At 39.6% G+C, this 21,780-nt stretch overlaps 1 protein-coding gene and 1 long non-coding RNA gene across 2 annotated transcripts in view; both read left to right on the top strand.

Annotated features, from left to right (window-relative positions):
• The first annotated feature begins 5,810 nt into the window (after window positions 1-5,810).
• LOC117531276 lies at window positions 5,811-8,276 on the top strand. Its single transcript, XR_004566595.1, has 2 exons — window positions 5,811-5,866; window positions 8,194-8,276. It is a non-coding gene; the product is annotated as an uncharacterized LOC117531276 (long non-coding RNA).
• A 464-nt stretch (window positions 8,277-8,740) lies between these two features.
• dmxl2 (Dmx-like 2) overlaps window positions 8,741-21,780 on the top strand; it is a 157,559-nt gene continuing 144,519 nt past the window's right edge. Inside the window, exon 1 of the mRNA XM_034163715.1 lies at window positions 8,741-9,133. Coding sequence (XP_034019606.1) covers window positions 9,047-9,133 — 87 coding nt within the window. The 5' untranslated portion in view covers window positions 8,741-9,046. The remainder of the gene's footprint in view (window positions 9,134-21,780) is intronic.

A 21,780-nucleotide genomic window follows, 5' to 3' on the forward strand; every position in this document is an offset into this window, starting at 1 on the left:
TCGATGTTCTGTGCAATTAAAGCTATAATGGGTGTTCCCCCACCCCTTGGAACCCCTGCCCAGTATGGAAGGCTGCAAGCCCATGACGGGTAAGATCCCATCTGAAACCCTGGGACAAGCTAAGGCAGGCCCAGTCACGATTACTCGACCTTGTCTCTGAGACGCTCTGACTCACTAGGACATGAGGATATGGCACTGGGGTACTGTGGTGGGGTCAAATTTGCCCGTATGCCTACATGGTAGGCAGTGTATTGATCTAAATGGAGTATTGGATCATTGTCGGGAATTGATTTGTCATATTAAGATTGGCCTGCATGTAATAATTGATATTAATCAATGGTTATCATTCATCCAATCAATCAGTTTTTGCAAATTAATGCGTCACAATGTCCACCAACCCGCTGATGGTGTGTATGCCTAATCCTCAAACAAACCGGTCCTGCAGATTGGTAAATCGAGAGCTTTGCCCTCCTACTCAGCTCTCTCTTCCCCACGACGCTCCGATACAGCGACCACATCACTGCAGATGCGGACACTCGGACCGACCTGAAGAGGGCAAAGCACCTTTTTCCGGTCGAGAACCATGGCCTCGGATTTGGAGGTGCTGATTTTCATCCCGGACGCTTCACACTTGGCTGCAAACCGCCCCAGTGCACGCTGAAGGTCCTGATTTGACGAAGCCAAATCAGGACAGTTAAACATACAGGGAGTAAATGTAGAACCTGTCAGAGAGAACAAGTCATTAGGTGTGGTCATCGATGTCAGGAACAACTGGAAAGCACATATTCAACATAGTCAAGAGAAAGCACTACATACTCTGTATTGCACATTGATTTCACCTTACTTGACTTATGGTGCTGAAGTATAGGGCAATAACTGCAACACTACAGTACAACCATTATTCAACCATAAAAAAAAGAGTGTTAGAATAATTCATAATGCAAGTTATCGGGATCATACCAATCCACTGTTTATTAAATCAAAGATTTTAAAGCTCCATGATTTCATTCAATTGATGTTCTGTTCAACTGATGTATAAAGTAAAAAAATAAGCATGTACCTCTCAGAATTCAAGGATATTTTATGCAAAGAGAAGGAATTTATAAATTAAGGGGTCTGTATCATTTTAAAGTTGCGGGCGCAAGGACGACCAGGAAATGCTTCTATGTCTCTGTTTGTGGCAAAAAAAAAATTGGAATAAGCTACCTGAGAAACTCCAATGATGTCCGAATATCAATCAGTTTAAATATTTATACAAAGAAACAGTGTTCGACGGGTATGTATCGGGTATTTTTTTTTTTTTTTTTTTTTTTTTTTTTTTTGGACTTACTACATGTTATGATTTGTTGTATGATTCCTCTTGATTGACCAATGGCTCAACGGATGATTTCCACCACAGTTGATGGCTTATTGCTGAACCGTTACTATGTTGCGTTATTGCTATCGGAGGCTGAATTATGTCACCCCATCCAGACGGGGAAAAACTAGTGGTTAAGTACACTGTTTGTAAGCTTTTTAAAGTTTCTACAATGATGATGATGTTGTGAGTGTAGACAGTAAAATTTGATAAACGGGGGGAAGAATGACAGGGTTTTCTCTATATTATCAATATATATTATCAAATATTAATGTCTTTACTTTGATGTACTCTCTGTGATCGTGTCTTTGATTCTTCATATATACATGTATGCATGTATGAGAATTCATGTACCATTATTCCTTTAAATAATTACTCATTGTCAAAGCAATCACTGTTCAAGTGATCATTAAAACTGTCAAACGAGAAAGTGAGCAGACTGTTTTGCTAGAATGTGCAGACTGTTTTGCTAGAGTTATGTTTTTGCTAAGCGCAGATGTGCATCTTTAATTAACGGTTCAGCCTTGAGGGAAGAGCAGTGTGACCGGCACACTGGTTCAGGGCTGGACATTATTCTGGGAAGCCTAGAAGACTGAGGGCTCAACGCCATAACAGTTTTCATATCAACGTGTGACCAGACTTTGTGTCTTTCCATTGTTTTGTGATATTGTCACTCCTATATGCTTGTATGTAACTATATTCAATAAAAAGGAGAAGCAAATGGGCTTGTGTGAATCGCCTTGAGGCAACTCTGTTGTGATTTGGTGCTATATAAAGGAAAATAAATTGAAATTGAAATTGGGGCCTTCAGAGCAGATGACAGTTCTTGATGAAGGAGCTCCTCGTTTGTTCTCTCCTGATCAGGAAAAGAAATTCAGTGTCTCTTGTGTGATCATTTTCTGTGTGTGTAAACTGAGTTGTTCTTTCCAGGTCCAACTCTGAACAACTCTGACACATGTTCATTTTTTAAAATCATGATTAATTGCAATTTGCTCCATTTGATTTTGACGTCACTGACTTGGTCTGTAGATAAAGTGATTTTGAGCACAATAACTGGATTAGATGTCTGTGCCTTTGGACAGTTTTTTTTGCACGGTTTAAGCCTTGTCACACATAGCAAGAATGTGCAGGAACCAGGCCGAAACGACAAAAACTGCCATCATCGGATGTAGTCGGGGGGGAAAGAGGCATGGTCAGCAGTGTCAGAATGCAGCCAGATTACCTCAACCACACCTGTACGATGGCACCTAAAGTGTATGTAGACAACAGGTAGATGACACAGACTGCCACCAGATGGCCAAAAAAGGCGTTGAAGACTGCCTGATGTCCAAATGTTTGGATGGCAAACACGGGACCAGAGTGGGAGGGAGCATTGTGTTCCTCCCTTTACGCAGTCCCTGCCGGTACTGAACATCACAGTACAACCAACATATGGACTGGACTCACGCCATATGCATCAAAGCTGTGTCTGACGCATGGCGTGACTGCTTGGCCCACTGACAGCAAACCTTCAAACCTTGTCGAGTGACACGGGTGCACGCTTAATGGCTCATGCAACTGTTATGAACACACACAGACACAGCTGAGTGATCATTCCAGCCCGCGCGAGTGTGTAGCACAAGTGTTGGCAAGGTGCACGTGCGCTGGCAAAGTTTACATCACACCATGCGTCAGACGCAGCCTTTCCAGCGAACTTTAATTTTTTTTTTTTTTTTACTTTTTTGCTCACTTCAGGAGCACAATGCAACTCTGTACATCGTGATGTCAGTTGGATTATCACATGGGATTTAATTTTGGTTATTTGCAGCACACAGCAGCCGGGTGAAAGGCTTTTCACCACAGGCTGTGGTTTGGATCCTGTGCACTCTGCACTGTCCTGGTTCTGTGCTGGAGGTGAGTTTCATGTTTAATGATGTTGTCGTGGCCTGGGATACAGTTCCACGTCACACCTCCTACAGAGTTTAGAGGGTGATCAAGTAATAATATGTATATTACAGCAGTGAGGTCCGTTCAGCTCTGACATGTGCAATGACGCATTACTGCACATGAGACCATGGAGAGGCGCAGCGGCACATGATGCTTTCGGTTTGATTGCGCTCTGTTCACACCCACTGTACATGATGAATGCGTGCCACATACATGTTATTACATATCAACATTTCCTTTGCCCTCCCTGGCCGGGGTCCAGTGCAGGTGGACATCTGTGGCGCAAAATGCCAGCAGGGTTTACTGTGACCAGTCGATCTCAGAGCTCAATCAACCACAATCAGATTGTTTCAGATGCTGTTTTGATGCCACCCGAATATGTAGACTGTGATCAAATGACACAAAAACTGCATATAGACCGCCGTCAGATGTGCATTCCATCTGGCACAAAGAGTGTTTTGAACATGTGCAACACACTCAGGACAGCAACGTGAATGGGACCAAATATATAGCTCCTCACAGACTGCCGTCCGTTGGTCTTCAGACCGCACCTCAATATTTCCTGATTGCGGCCGGATGTGTTATTCTGACGCAGTTCGGCCTCAATTGATGTATGTGTGATAGGGGTATTAAACAGCACCAGATCAGAAATACTTAATTTTTAAAAAAATGGCAGGAAAATCACACGATCAACGCAGCCAAACCGCGCGGGTCAGTGTATATGATTAAAACAGCCCCATTAATGTTTCTTCCTGCTAAACGTGACATGGAGGTAAAGTACACATTAAATACTTTTCATACCAAAGTTAACTTGCTTTAATAACTGTCATTGTTTTGTCTCATATGTGGGAGTTTGTTCGTTTATCGACACATTTGGCAGCGTCACATAGCGTTAGCCGCTTCAAAAACTGTTTAAAAATGTTTGATTCATGATGATTTTCATCCAGATTTTAATCTTCAATGAACAGATTTAAAAATGAAATAGTCTTGGAGTCAATAAGATGATTGTTAAAAGGGTCATATTGTGCAAAATCACCTTTTATGTACAGTAACATCTCCAGAGACCCACAATTCTATGAGTGTTTTCACAGATGTTCTCCTGATTTAAGATGAATTCATGTCACATCTTGTTTTACACCTCTGTGACATATGTTACAGAAATAACCCAGATCATTTTACCTGAGAATATTACACGCACGCACACACAACACACACACACACACACCACACACCACACACACACACACACACACACACACACACACACACACACACCACACACACACACACACACACACACACACACACAAATCTAACCAGCACGTTCCCATCTGAACATCACTAAGGGCCCTTGGTCAAGGTCTTTAATCCCCAGTTGCTCCCACTGTGAATAAGTGGGTCGGGCCACCTAATTTTGATTATTGTGGTTGTGAATGTTCCTGGATGCAACTTTCTTCCACAGATGTCACCTGTAAGGGAGCTATTTCTGTTGTATTCTGCCATCTAGTGGAGGTATTGCTGTATGAGTTAATCAGCTAATAAATTAATACAATTGTCTTGCTTAATGTATTTACTGAATTGATCGCTTTAATCATTATCAGAAAAATTGCACCTCCTGACATGGTTGGTCTGCAGCCTAGCGGCCTGTGTGACTGTAGCTCTGGAGTCTTCTGATGGTACAAACTACCTGTCATTCAAACCAATCATGCCCCTAATTATGCATCCCTTTACACCTTAAAACATCTTTAAATAAATAAGGGCTGTGCAAATCTGCTCCTGGAGGCCAGCTTGCCTGTTTTTATACTCTCCTTGCTCCACCAATAGGTAACTCTGATAGGTGTGCTCAGCCAATGAGGAGCTGGGAAACACCACAATTAAATAAACAGGTATGAGAAGAGCAAGTAGACATGAAAATATGCAGGGTGGGGACCCTCCAGGAACAGATTTGGGCAGCTCTGAATTAAAGAGGTGTTTAAAAAAAAAGCTAGTGGAAGGGGAAACTAACCTAATTTTGTATTTTAAATCTAGCTGTAAAACTCTAAAATGGCACATTTTAACATGGGCCTCTATGGTAGTGTGCTGATTTTTGGAGTCAGCCTCAAGCAACCATGCAAAGAATTTCAACTTTTTCCATTTCCGTGTAGGCTTCATTTTTGATTGGTGGAGGATGGGGTTTGGTGTGTATCACAAATGGTTACATGAACTCATACCTGGGCATTGATGCCAGGGTCTACTGCTAGTAATAAAGTAATAATAATAACAAGAAGAAGAACTTGATGGTCATTGTACATGTAAAAAGATGCCAACATGTATTAAAATTGGAGGTTCATTGGCAGGGCTGGTAAAAAAATAAAATTATATATATATATATATATATATATATATATATATATATATATATATATATATATATATATATATATATATATATATATATATATATTTTATATATATATTTTAATAGCCGTTTATTGATTTAAATAAAGTGTTTTCATTTTTTATTTATTTCACTCTTCTAAACTGTATAGACTATAGAAATAATATCATTAGCTATAATCTTTATTGACTTGTTAAAACATAAAGGTGCACATACAGCATGTACAGTAGGGTTATGACTACAGAACTTTTTTCAAAACTTTCATTTTCCTGATGTTGCATTTGATGAACTTTTACCCATAGATCACTTTTTTGAAGTTTATTTCATTGGATCATGAAAAAACCTCCTGCACCTAGCACCACATCACTTTTAAAAATACACGGGTTTACACAATACTATTTAAAAATAACGTAACAAGAAAAGAATTAACAAGTATCAAGAAATAACAAGAAAATATATACAAATAAATATTGCTAAAATATATTATTAAACAATAATTAAAAGAAATAAAAAATAAAGGTAAAATAGATGATGGGGGAGGTGATGGTCTAGTGGTTAAGGTGTTGGGCTTGAGTCCAGAAGATCACGGTTTCAAATCCCCACCTGACTGGAAAATCACTAAGGGCTCTTGGGCAAGGCCTTTAATCCCCTATTGCTCCCGGTGTGTAGTGAGCGCCTTGTATGGCAGCACCCCAACATTGGGGTGAATGTGAGGCATAATTGTAAAGTGCTTTGAGCGACTGATGCAGATGGAAAAGCGCTATATAAATGCAGTCCATTTACTATTTATATAAATGCAGTCCATTTATAGATAAACATGAACATGCCACTCAACAAAGTCTGTTGCCAAACTGGTGTCTAAACACTCTTTGTCAACCAGAAAAGCATCACAGGTGCTTCAAAGTCTGGCTGAAGATGGAGTTAGTGTCCCAACACCATCACAGTCTGTTATCTGGTGTCAAACAATCAGAGATGCAGAACAAGTTAAGAACTGCCTCATGGAACTGATCTCTGAAGAGAAATTTTGTTTGCATTTTGATGGTAAGAAAATTGACAATAAGGAGTACCAAGTTGTGTACTTGAAAAATGACAGAAGAACATTACAACTTGGCATTTTGGCTTGTGACAGTAGAACCACTGCAGACATCTATATACCAAGATAGGACCTGCTTGATGAGTACAATGCATGGAACAGTATTCAGATGATCATCTCTGACACAACAGCAGTCAATACTGGTCACAAAAATGGTGTTGCAGCCAGGCTTGAGAGAACATTTCGACACAAGGGATTCGATGAACCTCAATACATCGGCTGCCAGCACCACATTCTTGATCTTGTTCTGCGACATGTGTTGGACTTCTTTTTTCCTATACGGTCACGGTCACCTAACATTAACTATGAGTTTATTGATGAGATTTTGGAACAGTATGATGATTTGCAAAATGCACACATGAACACAGAAGTGATACCAGAATATGAGAACCTTGGCTGGAGACATGATTTTAAATTCCTTTTTGAGCTTTGTGAAGCATACAAGTTTTAGAAAACGGAGGAAAAATGGCCTCACATCAAATGGCACAAGCTGCCAACACTTCACAGTGCCAGGTGGAACTCACGAGGAATTTTAGCACTTATTGCATTTTTCCTTCTTCCAAAGTGGCGAGAACAGCTGAGGGTAACTTGCGATTTCATTGCAACTACATGGTCGCGGGCCTGGTTTTCTAACCAACACTATTCAGAGGCAGATTATGAAGTCCTGCTGTCATCAATATCCAAACTTCAGTGTCCTAAAGCTGTGAAATGCTTCTCTACTCATAGTAGCTGAGAGAGCTGTAAGGTTGATGGAGGAGGTTTGTTCTACTTGCAAAACAGACAAATATGTTAGCAGCAAATTTATTAACACTAATACACAAATCTGAAACACTATTAAAAACACGACAAATGCTATATGTACTCATTTTCATGTATTCCTCATGTGTACTGTATGTAAAACTGACATGTTATAATAAAGAGTGTTTGAGCCGCGAGGTGTTTTAATGTGAAATATGAAACTGTCTTAGGTGCGGGAGGTTTTTTTCAAGGTCGGGCAAAACCAAAGTCATTTTTGTGAGTTTTAGTTAAAAGTTCAGAATTTATAACCCCAGGCTAATACATTTGAGATTTGTCATAACCCTAATGTACAGGTACCATTAATTAATGGTACTGATTTCATATTTCGGTGATGTTTTAAGTCCTGATATCTTAAGAAAAAAAATCATTTTTGATTATTTTATTTTTTTTTATTTTTTTTACAGTGATTTAAATCATGCCATCCCTGTTCATTGGCAGGGCTGGTAAAAAATAAAATAATATAAAATTATATATATATATATATATATATATATATATATATATATATATATATATATATATATATATATATATATATAAATTTAAATTGACGTTTATTGATTTAAATGAAGTGGTTTCATTTTTTATTTATTTCACTCTTCTAATAGAAAAAGAAATAATATCACTTGTTAAAACATAAAGGTGCACATACAACATGTACAGGTACTATTAATTAATGGAACTGATTTCATATTTCGGTGATGTTTTAAGTCCTGATTTCTTAAGAAAAAAAAAAAATCATTTTTGATTATTTTTAATTTTTTTTTTTACAGTGATTTAAATCATGCCATTCCTGTTCATTTGCCCTCATCTGTATCTCTTCGAATCCAAAATAGTAGCAATAATAATAATAATAATAATAACAATTTTTAATAATTATTATTAATAACAACAAAATAATACTACTAATACTACTACTACTACTACTACTACTAATAATAATAATAATAATTGCAGTATATAGCACACAGTAGACATTTACAGTATTTTTGAATACTTTTGCTACAGTTATGGCCCCAAAAAACTGACTTGCCGTATAGACATGGATTCAAAAAAGACTTCAACAAAATAATAAAAAATAAAAAAATAAATAAAAATAAAAACTATGAATCAAACGCGGGATCTTTACAATCTACATTCAACAGATCTATGGCCGTTCAGTCGTGCCTGAGCCTCGTCGTGAACGCGCATGTCAGCTTTGCTGCGGATCCTGCTGCTGCCTCCTCGGCGCTCACGATTCATCGCACCCCGGGATGGTGCCGACGGACGCACAGTTTTCCATGTTTGAGTAGGTGACAGGACCCCGAGAAATTCCATGTGTGCGTGTCGAACAACAACTCTGCCGTTTGTAGAGGAAAACGACTCTGTCGGACCGAGGGAAACGCTCGGGTTACTGATGGAATTCCCAGTCGATGTTGCTAGATGGAGAAACCGAAAGGGTGGACTCGGTATAAATAATTAAAAAAACCCCGTCTGCTGCTGAAATAAAAGCAAAATGCATCTGCACCAGGTGCTGACGGGAGCTGTAAACCCCGGAGACTGCTGCTACTCAGTGGGAAGCGTCAACGACGTCCCGTTCACGGTGAGCTTTTATTTGGATATTCGCTCAAGATGACACCATTTGAAGCTAACGACGGACTAGCTTAGCGAGACAGTAGTTAGCCGGCTAGCTACCACTGGCTAGGCTGTGTTAGCCAGCCAAACACGCATTATTCCTCCCTGACAGCTCACTACTGGCTACTAAACATTAATTAACAAGCTAATAAACACAGCTAGCAACAGCTGCTTTCTGTCGTTTTTATTTTCTTTAGTCTTCTCGCTCCGTGACAGTTAATGTTAGCCGCACAAATGACCTTTACTTAGCTGCATCTTTTAGAATTACTGCAAGGGAATCCCTGTGCGCAGCACTTAGATTTACTATGGCACATTTCAGGGGGCGCACCACGGGGTTATCTCCACAAAGTAGCACAACTGCAGGAGACAGTGCTGCGTGACTTCTCTTCCAGCCCAACAAGCTCATCTTTCTACCATTTGGCTTTAAGCCCACCTCACGGATCATTAGCTCGCTGTCATCTTAGCATCAGCTGCACCACCGTGACGTCAGGATCCATATATGGATACATGAGCCTGGGGGCTGGGTGGCAGCGTGGTGGCGTTTGAAATCACATATATTATGCTTGATGCTTTGTTCCGCCTTTATAATTGGTTTAGGAACGTGACACTACATGTTAGTTACACCTTATGCATTTGGACACATGCTAATCAGACTGAAGCAAATTCAGCAGCTGTAGTTGATCAGCCTCCGAGGAGTCTGGCAGCTTTACATTTGTCTTTGCATCAAGTTGAAGACTGAAAAGATTGGTCATTTTTCTATTTGGAGCCAAGAGGAAGAAGTTGCACTTTTGTCATACATCTTCAGGTGTAGTAGGAACAAATCTGTTCCTTTGCTGAGCCGCTCTACCTTATATGATTGACATGCGTGTGGTAACAGGGACTCCATTGCTCTAATTGTACATACATAACAGGGTCTTAAAATTTTGTCTGGATGATTTTTGAAGGTGTTAACATTATCTGCTGTTACTTCCTCTGGAAGGTCATTCCACCAGTCTGTAACTAATTTTGTGAATGAAGAAGTAGTGGTGCATGTCTGTTTGTGTATTTGTCTTCTTCATTTTCCTGCTATGGCCTTCAGGTCCGACTGTTTTCATCCTTACGGAAAAGGCTGGTGCCAATGTTGTTGGTGCCATGTGCACATTTGAAAGCATTGATCAGGTCACCTCTTAACTTTCAATGTACAAGTGTTGGCAACGTCAGTTTCTTCACACTTTCTTCATAGCTGAGATTTGCAAGGAATGGTGTTGTTTTTGTATTTTGTAGCTCATATTTGCACCTTTTCCAGTTCTTCAGCAAGCTTCCATGTGAGACAGAACCAAAAAGGGCAAGTGATAGTGTTGTTTTCGTATTCGTAGCTCATATTCGCACCTTTTCCAGTTCTTCTGCAAGCTTCCATGTGAGACAGAACCAAAAAGGGGCTGCTTTTTCCAAATAAGACCTCACCGTTGTCTTATAAAGGGATAAAAACTATGGAGGACCAAAATGAATTAAGTCTTGACTCACAGCAAGAAGGTTGTGGGATCACTTCCCACATGGGCCTTTCTGTGTGGAGTTTGCATGTTCTCACCATGTTTGCATGGGTTCCCCCCTGGTTCTCTGGCTCCCTCCGACTTCCAAAAACATGCAGGTTAGATGAATTGTAAACTTTAAATTGACCGTAGGTGTGAGTGATAGTGTGACTGTGTTTGTCTATTTGTGGCCTGTGGCAGACTGGCGTTGTGTCCAGGGTGTACTCCTCCTCTCACACTTTGACACTTTGCTATGGCAACCTTGAGTGAAAAACAAGGGAGAAGCTGAAGGGACATACTATATATACATTTAGATATATGCTTTTACAGTTTTATTTGGACTTATATCCAATTAGTTATACTTTAATACATGTATTTATACTTATATTCATTTACTTACAGTGCCCTTCAAAACTATTGGAACACGTGGTATTTCACGCATTTTAATTTGTTTATGCTATTTCAAATACAAAAAATAAAAATTTGTAAAATGATCTTCCTTTAACTCATACTGAAAGTAAATCTCTACAATGTAATATAAATTAATTAAAAATATAAAAGCCAATATGATGGGTTGCATAAGTAATAGAACACTTTAGTATAATGCCTGTAAATAATCAGTTTTATTGCCAGTTTTCTTCAGACAAACCAGGGGATGGATACATAAACATTTCCAAGTCACTGAATATGTCTTGGACTTTATTTACATCAATTATGAACAAATGCCAACAATATGGCACTCTATGGTAAATCTGTGTGGAGTAGACAGTTCTCAAAAACTGAGCGACTGTGCAAGAAGGAGAAGATTGAGGAAAGCCAACAAGACAACCCAGAAGAAGTTATAGGCTTCTTTGGCTGTGATTGGAGAAATTGTGCATAGTGCACGTTTTGCATTTTGTATCCTCAGTTGTACAGCTTGATGACAAAGTGGTATAGAGGAAGATTTTCTTTCACCAGAACATCAAATCTAGGTTTGCATCTCAGATGTACCTTCTGGTAAATTATGGCTGAACTTTCAGGTCTTCTTTTGAAGAAAATCCTCAAAAATATAATCAAAATATCAATGAAGTGCAAATTTGAATAAACATGCCCTTACATGTTAAATTGTAAATAGTGTGTAAATACTGTGGTTTTAAATGAATGACAGTGAGGATGTGTTTAACCAGTTTGAATGAAATGAGAGTGAGGACTTGCCCTAACCTTTTTAATACTACTTGTCTGTTTGTCCATCTGTGTGTGTGGGTTTGGAGTGTGTTGCTGGGTGTGTGTGCCTGGAGTGTAAGAGAGAGAGATGGGGTGACTATGGATGTCTTGTCCCATGTTTTATGTCGGGCCATGTGCCCATACGGGGACTAAGGATGGAAATTATCTTAGGCTATAATCCTGTGTGTTATGGATGTGTCTCTGTACATTGTCTTTTTTTAACATGCGCTGTCCCTTGATAAATAAATAGAAAAAAAATGTCTGTCATTAGATGCTATATTAATCTGCCTTAAATTATATGCTTGGCACACTGTTACTTATGACTGGTTAAACTATGCTTTGTCACGACATAGAGTTGTAGCAAGTGGTGGCTCTAAACAGTACCCAATGTTAACCCAAATGATGGGTATTAACTGAGCTTGTAACTGTTTTGTTGCAAATCGTATGGTGAAATTAGATCTTGTGTTTGTAGAATTAAGACCAAATTACTGTTGTATAAACATACCAAGCATCACAGCAAAAAGGCTAACAAATGTGTTACTTAACACTAGCCCTTCATTCATGACCTCGATATTGTAATCACACAGAGAGAACACAGTTGAATACATTTTATGCTTGGCTCGTTTTTCCTCTTCTTCATTACTTTTTCCTAAATTGGGCACCTGATGGCTTTGACCTTCTCTGTTCATCTCTGTTTATTTAGCACTTGACAATCAGCAGAGTCCGCCCCCCCCTCACTCACGACCAGAAGTCAAGGCTAAACCAGCTCACCTGGGTGACCACATCATCATTTTGTATCACATATTTTTATTCGCTATTTCACAAAATTCAGAAAAATGTGCAGGAATTTTAAGCCTGTATTTATAATATCATGAATGAGATGTGTGTTATTTGGAAGATTTCGAGGTATAACTGACTTTTGCCCCACTAATTCCATCTCCTCCACCCCCCCCCCCCCCACCCCCCTTTTGTCGGTTCCATTTGGGAAACTCAGAGGTGAACTGTCCCCCACATGCCCCTCCCCTTTCCCGTTCTCGCACTGGTTCTGTGCACCTTCTCAGATAGCGGGGTACCTGCAGCTCCAGGGGTGCCAATTTGCCAATTCCCATACAGTGATATTATAGATAATAGAAAACCGCTTTGTGGTGCAGGTGATTTTTTTTTTTTTTTTTTTAAGTGCTTGTGCTTCCCATGTGTCATGAAAAAATGTGGCTGCTCAGGTCGTCCGTGCCAAAAACCACGACTGCCTTTTGACAAACTCCAGGTGGGCTGCCATGTGCCTTTTACTAAAGAGTGACTTCCGTCTGGCCACTCTACCATACAGGCCGGATTGGTGGATTGCTGCAGAGATGGTTGTCCTGCTGGAAGGCTCTCCTCTGTCCACAGAGGAATGCTGGAGTTCTGACATAGTGACCATTGTGTTATTGGTCACCTCCCTGACTAAGGTCCTTCTCCCCCGATCGCTCAGTTTAGACGGGTGCCCAGCTCTTGGAAGAGTCCTGGTGAATGTGAACTTCTTCCATTTTTAGATGATGGAGGCCACTGTGGTCATTGGGACCTTCAAAGCAGCAGAAATGTTTCTGTATCCTTCCTGGCATTTCCATGCTTAATTGGAAAATTAGGCAAAAGTTTTTTTTATAGTGTTTCACTTTCATTTTCAGTATTTTTAATATAAAATAAGTTGTTCTTTCAGGAAACAAAATACTTTTGGTTGTTAGGTGTTTTCTTCATGTAAATTTCAAGAATTGAATAACTGCATTTGTTTTGATTATTTTTTTTATAATTTTAGATAGGATTTTTTTTCTCCTCTGAAGGATTATTTTTCAAGAAATCTCCAAAGTTTCACTGTTATGTCTATTTAAGTAGGTCTTCTTCTAAATATTTTCAGTGGTGAAGTTTTGTTCTAGCATCTACTTTTTCTTTGACAGCCTTCCTCACTTGGTATTAAATGTTATGTAACGCGAGTCACAAAAAAGTACAATTTTTCTCACAAAAAAAGAATTCTATCCTAGCAGTAAACTGACAATGATATATTTGCATCTCTAGCCCTCAATGGTTATTGAGAAATCAGTAGCAGGCCCTGTGTTTCCTTTTAAGATAAATTATTGAGCAATGAATATGTGTAACGCGAGTCACAAAAATGGGATCAAGTAATGCGAGTCACAATGTTTATACTTCATGATTTCTTTTTAAATTGTTTCAATTTCATCTCTTTGGTAGTTTCTAAGATTAAGTACAGATGGAAGCACTTTCTTTTACCCACAATTCATTTCACTTTTCTTTTTGTGCTGATGCCACACCTCATAAACAAAAACAAAAGAAATTTTCATCCGACTTAATCTTGAAGAATCAGCTCAAGTAACTTGGACAGTTTGGAAAAATGACTGTGACGGAAAACTCAGCAAAGTAGTTGAGGAAGGTTCCTCTAATGACCTTATAGGCCATATATGCAGCATGATACCCAAATTTATGCAGCACTGCTTCATTAAAAAGAGCCAGGCTGAATCGTACAAGAAAGAAAGGGATGCAGCTGTTGCTGAGCACCCTGAATCTGACAAAGGTCTCTTGCAGGTAGATTTCTCCGAGAATTATACCTGCATCTCTCAAGATGAGATTCAGAGTGCCCACTGGCAGCAAGCACAGGTTAGTTTGTTCACTGCTGCATTGTGGTATGAGAGTGTACTACACCCCCTCATTTTGTCCTCAGATAATCTGACCCATTCCAAAGATACAGTTGTAGCATACATTGACCGTATTCTGGGCGAAGTTCCCAAAAATGTCAAAAAAGTGTCCATTTGGTCTGATGGCCCTGCGTCACAGTTCAAGAATAGGTTCATTCTTGCTGTTTTGGCACTACTGCAGGCAAAGCATGGCATTGAAATTACATGGAATTTCTTTGCCACATCACATGGAAAGGGCCCTGTCGATGGCATTGGTGGGGCAGTAAAAAGGGTGGTTTGGAATGCAGTGAGAAATAGAAAAGCAGTGGTCACAAATGCATCTACTTTCACTGAGGCAGCCAGGGCAAGCAGTGTCAAGGTCATTGAAATGAAACCTGTTGACATTGAAAGGCTCAATAGTGAACTAGGGATAGAAGAGGTATTTAAAAATGCTCCGCCAGTACCCGGCATTGCGAATGTTCACTGCATGAAGTTGGTTGATGGAAAAGCCACTTTTTACACCCTCTCTTCTGAATCAGTTGTTAACACTGCTGAATCTAGTGCTGAACCAGATTCAGAAAAAAGGGAGGTAAATGTGGACTCTGGAAAGAATGCTTCCACCAGCCTCGGAGAAGCTGATTGTAGTGCCTTGGTGGGTAACTGGTTCGGTGTAGTATATGATGGGAAGATCTACCCAGGGGAGGTCCAAAGTATTGAAAAAGGTGAATACCAAGTTTCTGTAATGATACCAGCTGGCAAGTTTTGGAAATGGCCTGATAAACCAGATGAGATATTTTAAACCAGCGACAAACTAGTGAAAAAGCTGCAACCACCTTTTGCTGTTAACAACCTTGGCCACTTTGGTTTTCCTGATTTTTGAATCCAAGTGATCTCTTGCAATTGGAATGAGAGTTTACCTCAGTAGTCAGTACTATAGAAAGGTATGGTATGCCAATATACATATACATGTACATGTATTAGATTTGTACTGTTTAGTAGGTTATCCATGTACACTAAATTAAGAAAACAAAGGGTTAATGTTTACTTCAGTGTACTTTAATAAAAAAAAAAAAAAATGGAGTCCCCAAGAAATATCTTCAGTCGTAGATTACTTTTAAATAAAAAATGCTTTACATCTGGTGACATAATTGTACTTTTCCACTTTGAGGAAAAATGTAACGCGAGTCACAGTAACGCAAGTCACGATGATTATGCAAGAGCCCAAGAATATTTGGGGCAAAATATTTTATTTTCCCTTATAACATAAAGAGCCTCATGTGTTACAATTACATTACTGGTATTTCTATGTTCCAGTAATTTTCAGTTGAAGGAGACTTTTAAAAATAGTTTTTTACCCTTTCCTTTTTGTGTAACGCGAGTCATGCTGTAATTAATAGTAATTAAAAGACTTATTAAAGATTTGGTCTTACTTTTTTTGGTGCCATTTCATACCTTGTACCAACTGACCCATGCATGCAATTAATTGTGTTTAAAAATGTATTTATGTGGGAGTTGCACAGAAAAAATACTTTCTAATTTACCAAAAAATGTAACGCGAGTCACATGGAAATGCCCTTCCCCAGATTTGTGCCTCGAGACAATCCTGTCCTGGAGGTCTACAGACAATTCCTTTGAGTTGATCCTTGGTTTGTGCTCTGACATGCACTGTCAACTGTGGGACCTTATATGTAGACAGGTGTGTGTCTTTCCAAATCATGTCCAATTAACTGAATTGAATTGAATTTATTTATTTATTCGGCACACAACTGAGCAACAACAAAGGCAATAACAAAACATAAAAGAAACAACGTACGAAAATCCGTGTGGCCGAAAGATTGAAGGCAGAAGCAAAGCTTATAAGCACCCTCCCCTTATACCATTAAAAATAAAGAATGTATATATACATATACACACATACATATATACATATACATACACACCTACACATATGGTCATAATAACTGTACAAGAAAAGAGAGAAAAGAAAAGGAAAAAAGTGCATAAACAATTTAACTTAATCACAAAATTTCAAAACACAACCAAACAAGTAAGAGTGAACAGTGACAAAATGTAAACCTAATCCTTCAACCTATAACGGGTAAATATATTCTTTTTGTAAAGCCTTTTAAAACCAACCAATGTACCAAGTATTTTAATATTATCAGGACAGTTATTCCAAATATTAACACCCCTGACGGAAACACAATGACTTTTAACAGTAGTGCGGATCTTCAATTTCTCAAATAATAATGTTCCTCTCAAACAGTAGCTGGAGTCTCTCATTTTAAACAGATTCTGGACATGTAGAGGCAAAAACTTATTTTTAACTTTATACATAATATAATCAACCAAGTCCCAGAATTTTAAAATTCGGTGAAAATTTTAAGAGCTGATGAGAGATTATGGAGTGTTACTGTCGCTTTAAGGAGTTCCCACGGACCGGGATGTCGCGCAGCGCTCCGAGGCGCTGTCGTCAGCCTGTTTCGAGCTGAAAACCTCCAAATTTAAGCCTCTGTTGACCCAGGACGTCATGAGAGAACAGAGAACTTTCAGAAGAGGTCGGGATCAGCAGTTTATCCGGACATTCCACTGTTAAAGGAGATTTTGTAATGAAAGATGTGCGGACGGATTGGCGCGTCGGCAGGCAGCTGGCGCGGCATGCCGCCACAGGAAAAACACCTCTGTGTTGATAACCATTTGTAAAAATCAGGCGGCTTTTGATGGCTTTCAGTTGAGTGAGTATCTGAGAAATTGTTTAACAGCTGGACATGTTCCAACTTGTCCTTAAGGCTTCCAACGGAGGTGTTTTTCCTGTGGCGTGTGCCGCGCCGGCTGCCTGCCGACGCGCCAATCCGTCTGCATGTCTTTCATTACAAAATCTCCTTTAACAGTGGACTGTCCGGATAAACTGCTGATCCCGACCTCTTCTGAAAGTTCTCTGTTCTCTCACGACGTCCTGGGTCAACAGAGGCTTAAATTTGGAGGTTTTCAGTTCGAAAGTGGCTGATGACGGCGCCTCGGAGCACTGCGCGACGTCCCGCTCCGTGTGAAGTCCTTAAAGCGACAGTAACACTCCATAATCTCTCATCAGCTGTTAAAATTTTCACCGAAAACCAGCTGAATTTCTCGAATGGTGTCCACTTCGATGTGCCTCACAGGTTCTGAAAAAATTTTGATCAAACAAAGCGCCAGTCTCTCAGGAAGTTCCCAGGCAAAAGAAATGCGACGAGAGGGGTGGACCACTCCTCACTCAAAGCCTGCCCACAGGCAAATGACATAACCGACAGTCGTGAAAAAACTCACGCATGCGCACGAGGGTTCAAGGTTGGCTGATGTAATCGCACGTGATTCAAATCCATATAGTTTTTGAAAAACATTTAAAAAGGTTGGATACTTTTCTAATAGACCTCGTACACTTAGTTTTACCAAAATGGAGCAATAATTTATTTAAATCAAACCATTTTTTAAATTTATGTAATTTGTTCTCCATCTTGTCCAGGAGCTGTCCCAAATGATCCCCACTACAAAACACAGTCGTATCGTCTGCAAATAAAATACAACTTACATACTTAGAAACCAAACATATATCATTGCTATACAAAAGGAACAACAGTGGCCCAAGGACTGAACCCTGGGGCACCCCACAAGTAATCTTCAAAAACTCAGAATTTGTCCCACCAAAGTGGACACACTGATACCTACTGTCTAAGTAGCTCGCTATCCAGTCATGTGTCAATCTCCTGATACCATACTTCTGTAATTTGTCCAATAGCAAGGTATGATCTATAGTATCAAATGCTTTCTGTAAATCAAAAAAAAAAACCCTACAGTATATTGCTTATTTTCAATCGCGTTGGTAATTTGTTCAACGAAATCCATCATAGCCAACGAAGTAGTGCGATTCTTTCTAAAACCGTATTGCTGCTCGCTAAGGATATGATGTTTAGTTAAAAAAAATGTTTAACCTAATTTCAAATACCTTTTCCAGAATTTTGGAAAATTGTGGTAAGAGGGAGATTGGCCTATAATTGCAAAAGACATGCTTCTCACCAGATTTGAACAATGGGATCACTTTAGCTATTTTCATTTTGAAAGGAAATTTCCCAGTCATTAATGACAAATTACAGATATATGTTAAAGGCTTAACAATGCAATCAATAATATTTTTAACCAAAAACATATCAAAACGGTCACTATCAATTGATTTTTTTTCCCTTTTAAGTTTGTGAACTATATCAATAATTTCTTTTTCATCCGTTCCTCTAATAAACATTGAATCACAAACTGTTTCTAGTGTTTTGCTATAATTCAAGGAGCATGTTTTGGAAGGAACAATTGAATTTGCTAAGTTTTTACCCACGTTAACAAAATAACCATTAAAATGATCTGCAGTAGCTTTGTTTTCTTTAACAATTGTGTCAGTATTTGCATAAAAATAGGCAGGATATTCTTTGACATATTTTTTCTTATTTATGATTTCATTTAACAACCTCCAAGTACCCTTTATATTTGTTTTTTTTTCCAATAAATCACTATAATACTGCTTTTTACATGATCGCATAATGTAAGTTAGTTTGTTTTTATATGACTTATATCTAATCTCAGCTTCAATTGTTCTAGATTTTAAAAACTGCTTATACAAAAAATTTTTCTTTTTACATGCATTCAGAAGTCCCTTAGTGATCCAAGGTTTATCTTTGCTTAGCTTTTTTCCATTTTTTTAACACACAAGGGCAATGTCTGTCATATAAATTAGAAATAATAGAAATGAATAATTTGTAAGATTGATCAACATCCTCAATGTAAATGTCACTCCAATTTTGCTGTCTTAAATCCGCCCTAAGCTTTTCCATTGTTTCCTTTGTTATTTTCCTTGTGAAATTTGTAATAATATGGTCAATTTTATCAACTAATGAATTGAAAACAACAAAAACAGGCAGATGATCACTGATAACACTGAGAAGTCCACCCATTATGTTTCCCGTAGTAATGTTTGTCAATATATTGTCAATAAGTGTTGATGAATTCCTAGTTATCCTCGTTGGATGAGTAATTACTGGATACAATCCCATACTAAATACGGAATTAATAAATTCATCTATGTGTGATTGACAATGAGGATTGAGGAAATCCATATTGAAGTGCACAGATAAACAAAAGCTTATTATTTTTATAGGTGTTATACATATCTGTCAGTTTATCCACAAAAATATTTGTGTTTGATCCTGGAGCTCTGTAATACAATTTATGATTATGTTTTTTGATTTTTCACATTTAATTTCCACTGAAACACATTCTATAATGTATCAAAAGAAAAGACATATTATTGACAATTTCACACTGATAACTAGAACTGACGTAAAGTGCCACACCACCGCTCCTTTTATTCATCCTATTTATAAAAAAAAGATCATAACCATCGAGCCGGACCATGTCCATGTGCTCATCCCTCAGCCATGTCTCTGTAACCGCAATGACAGAAAAGGGGTTATTGACACTTTTTAAACAATCCTGAATTTTGGGCAAATTCATAGGAAGACTTCTGCTATTAAAATGTATAATGGAGAAAGAACCGTTTATCATGGAACAGTCCTTAAGTTGTTCCTCGGTAAAGTAATTGCAGTGGTGAGTAGTATTTTTGAGGAAAAAACAATCCGGATCTATATTGTAATCAATGCTATGAGATTTGTGTTCAGAGTAATCAAACACTTTTAGATCAAGCTCCTGTGCAGAAGCAAGTTGAAAAGAATCAATTGACATCATAAAAGGATTGTAATCGAAAAACCAAAAATGCGGCTAAATATGATGTGGCTATTTCATGTAAACCAGTATGTGATATGGATTTAGCCAAGAATTGTCTCATAACAAAAAAGGAAAACAAAACAAAAACATACCAAAATCTCTTCAAATAAACAATATCGAAACAATAAGGAACATGTTCATCCAAAAGGAGCAATCATTTAAATTTATCCAAATCCACAAGCTCTCTTATCATTATGGCCTTCGCTTTCTCCGGAGTTCCATTTAGTTTGATCCACACTTTACAGTTCCTGGTCCATGTCGCTTGAATTTTTTTCTGCTTGCGAAGGACTCTGGCTTGTCTTGCAATCTCTGTTGGGAAAGTGTAGGAACACGGACCCACAACAGGGGGCGCAAATGAACGGACAATGGAGTAAGTCAAAATAACAACGCTTTACTGTTGTGAATGTGCACAACGAATACAACCAATCACAGAAATGGACAACAGTCAATTCACAAAAGTGTCGTGTGGGCAGGCTCGAAGATAGGAGACGCCTCTCCAAGGTAAGACCGGAACCACACGGCTTCCTCCGCCACAGGACCCCGGGAATACTGGAGCCGCCAAGTCCCGAACTCCCAGGTGGCCACTGCCTCCGCGTGTCGGACCTGGTACTGCTGGCGAGGAACAAAGAACAGTTAGATGGGGGCGCGTTTGCACCCAGGACTCCGAACAGCAGGAAAGTTACCTCCACCTCTCGTTGGAACAGTAATCCAAAAACTAGCTCAATCCAAAAAGATACACTCCGTTAGCTTCGATACGTTACCTCTCCGGTAGAAACGATATCTCGGCAATGAGGTGGAGATGCCGTCCTGCTGATATACCCCACTGATGATTGCCGTCAGCTGTCTCAGGTGATGGGTGACAGCAGTCACAGAGGCTGCTCCCGTGAGGCGGCGGCGCCCTCTGGTGCCTGGAGCCCGCACTCCAGGCAGGGCGCCCTCTGGTGGTGGTGGGCCAGCAGTACCTCCTCTTCAGCGGCCCACACAACAGGACCCCCCCCTCAACGGGCGCCTCCTGGCGGGTGGCGACGGTAGAAGTCGGCCAGGAGGGCCGGGTCCAGGATGAAGCTCCTCTTCACCCAGGAGCGTTCTTCGGGACCGTACCCCTCCCAGTCCACCAGATATTGAAAGCCCCGGCCCATCCGTCGGACGTCCAACAACCAGCGCACTGTCCAAGCCGGCTCGCCATCGATGATCCGGGCAGGAGGTGGTGCCGGACCGGGTGTACAGAGGGGCGAGGTGTGATGGGGCTTGATTTTTGACACATGAAATACTGGATGGATCCGCAGTGAGGCTGGAAGCCGAAGCCTCACTGCGGCGGGATTGATGACCTTGAGAATTGTAAACGGACCTATGTACCTGTCTTGCAGTTTTGGGGAGGCCACTTGCAGTGGAATGTCCTTGGTGGACAACCACACTTCCTGCCCGGGGCGATACGTAGGGGC

The sequence above is a fragment of the Thalassophryne amazonica genome, chromosome 2 (genome assembly GCF_902500255.1).
Source record: "Thalassophryne amazonica chromosome 2, fThaAma1.1, whole genome shotgun sequence".
Classification (NCBI taxonomy): Eukaryota; Metazoa; Chordata; class Actinopteri; order Batrachoidiformes; family Batrachoididae; genus Thalassophryne; species Thalassophryne amazonica.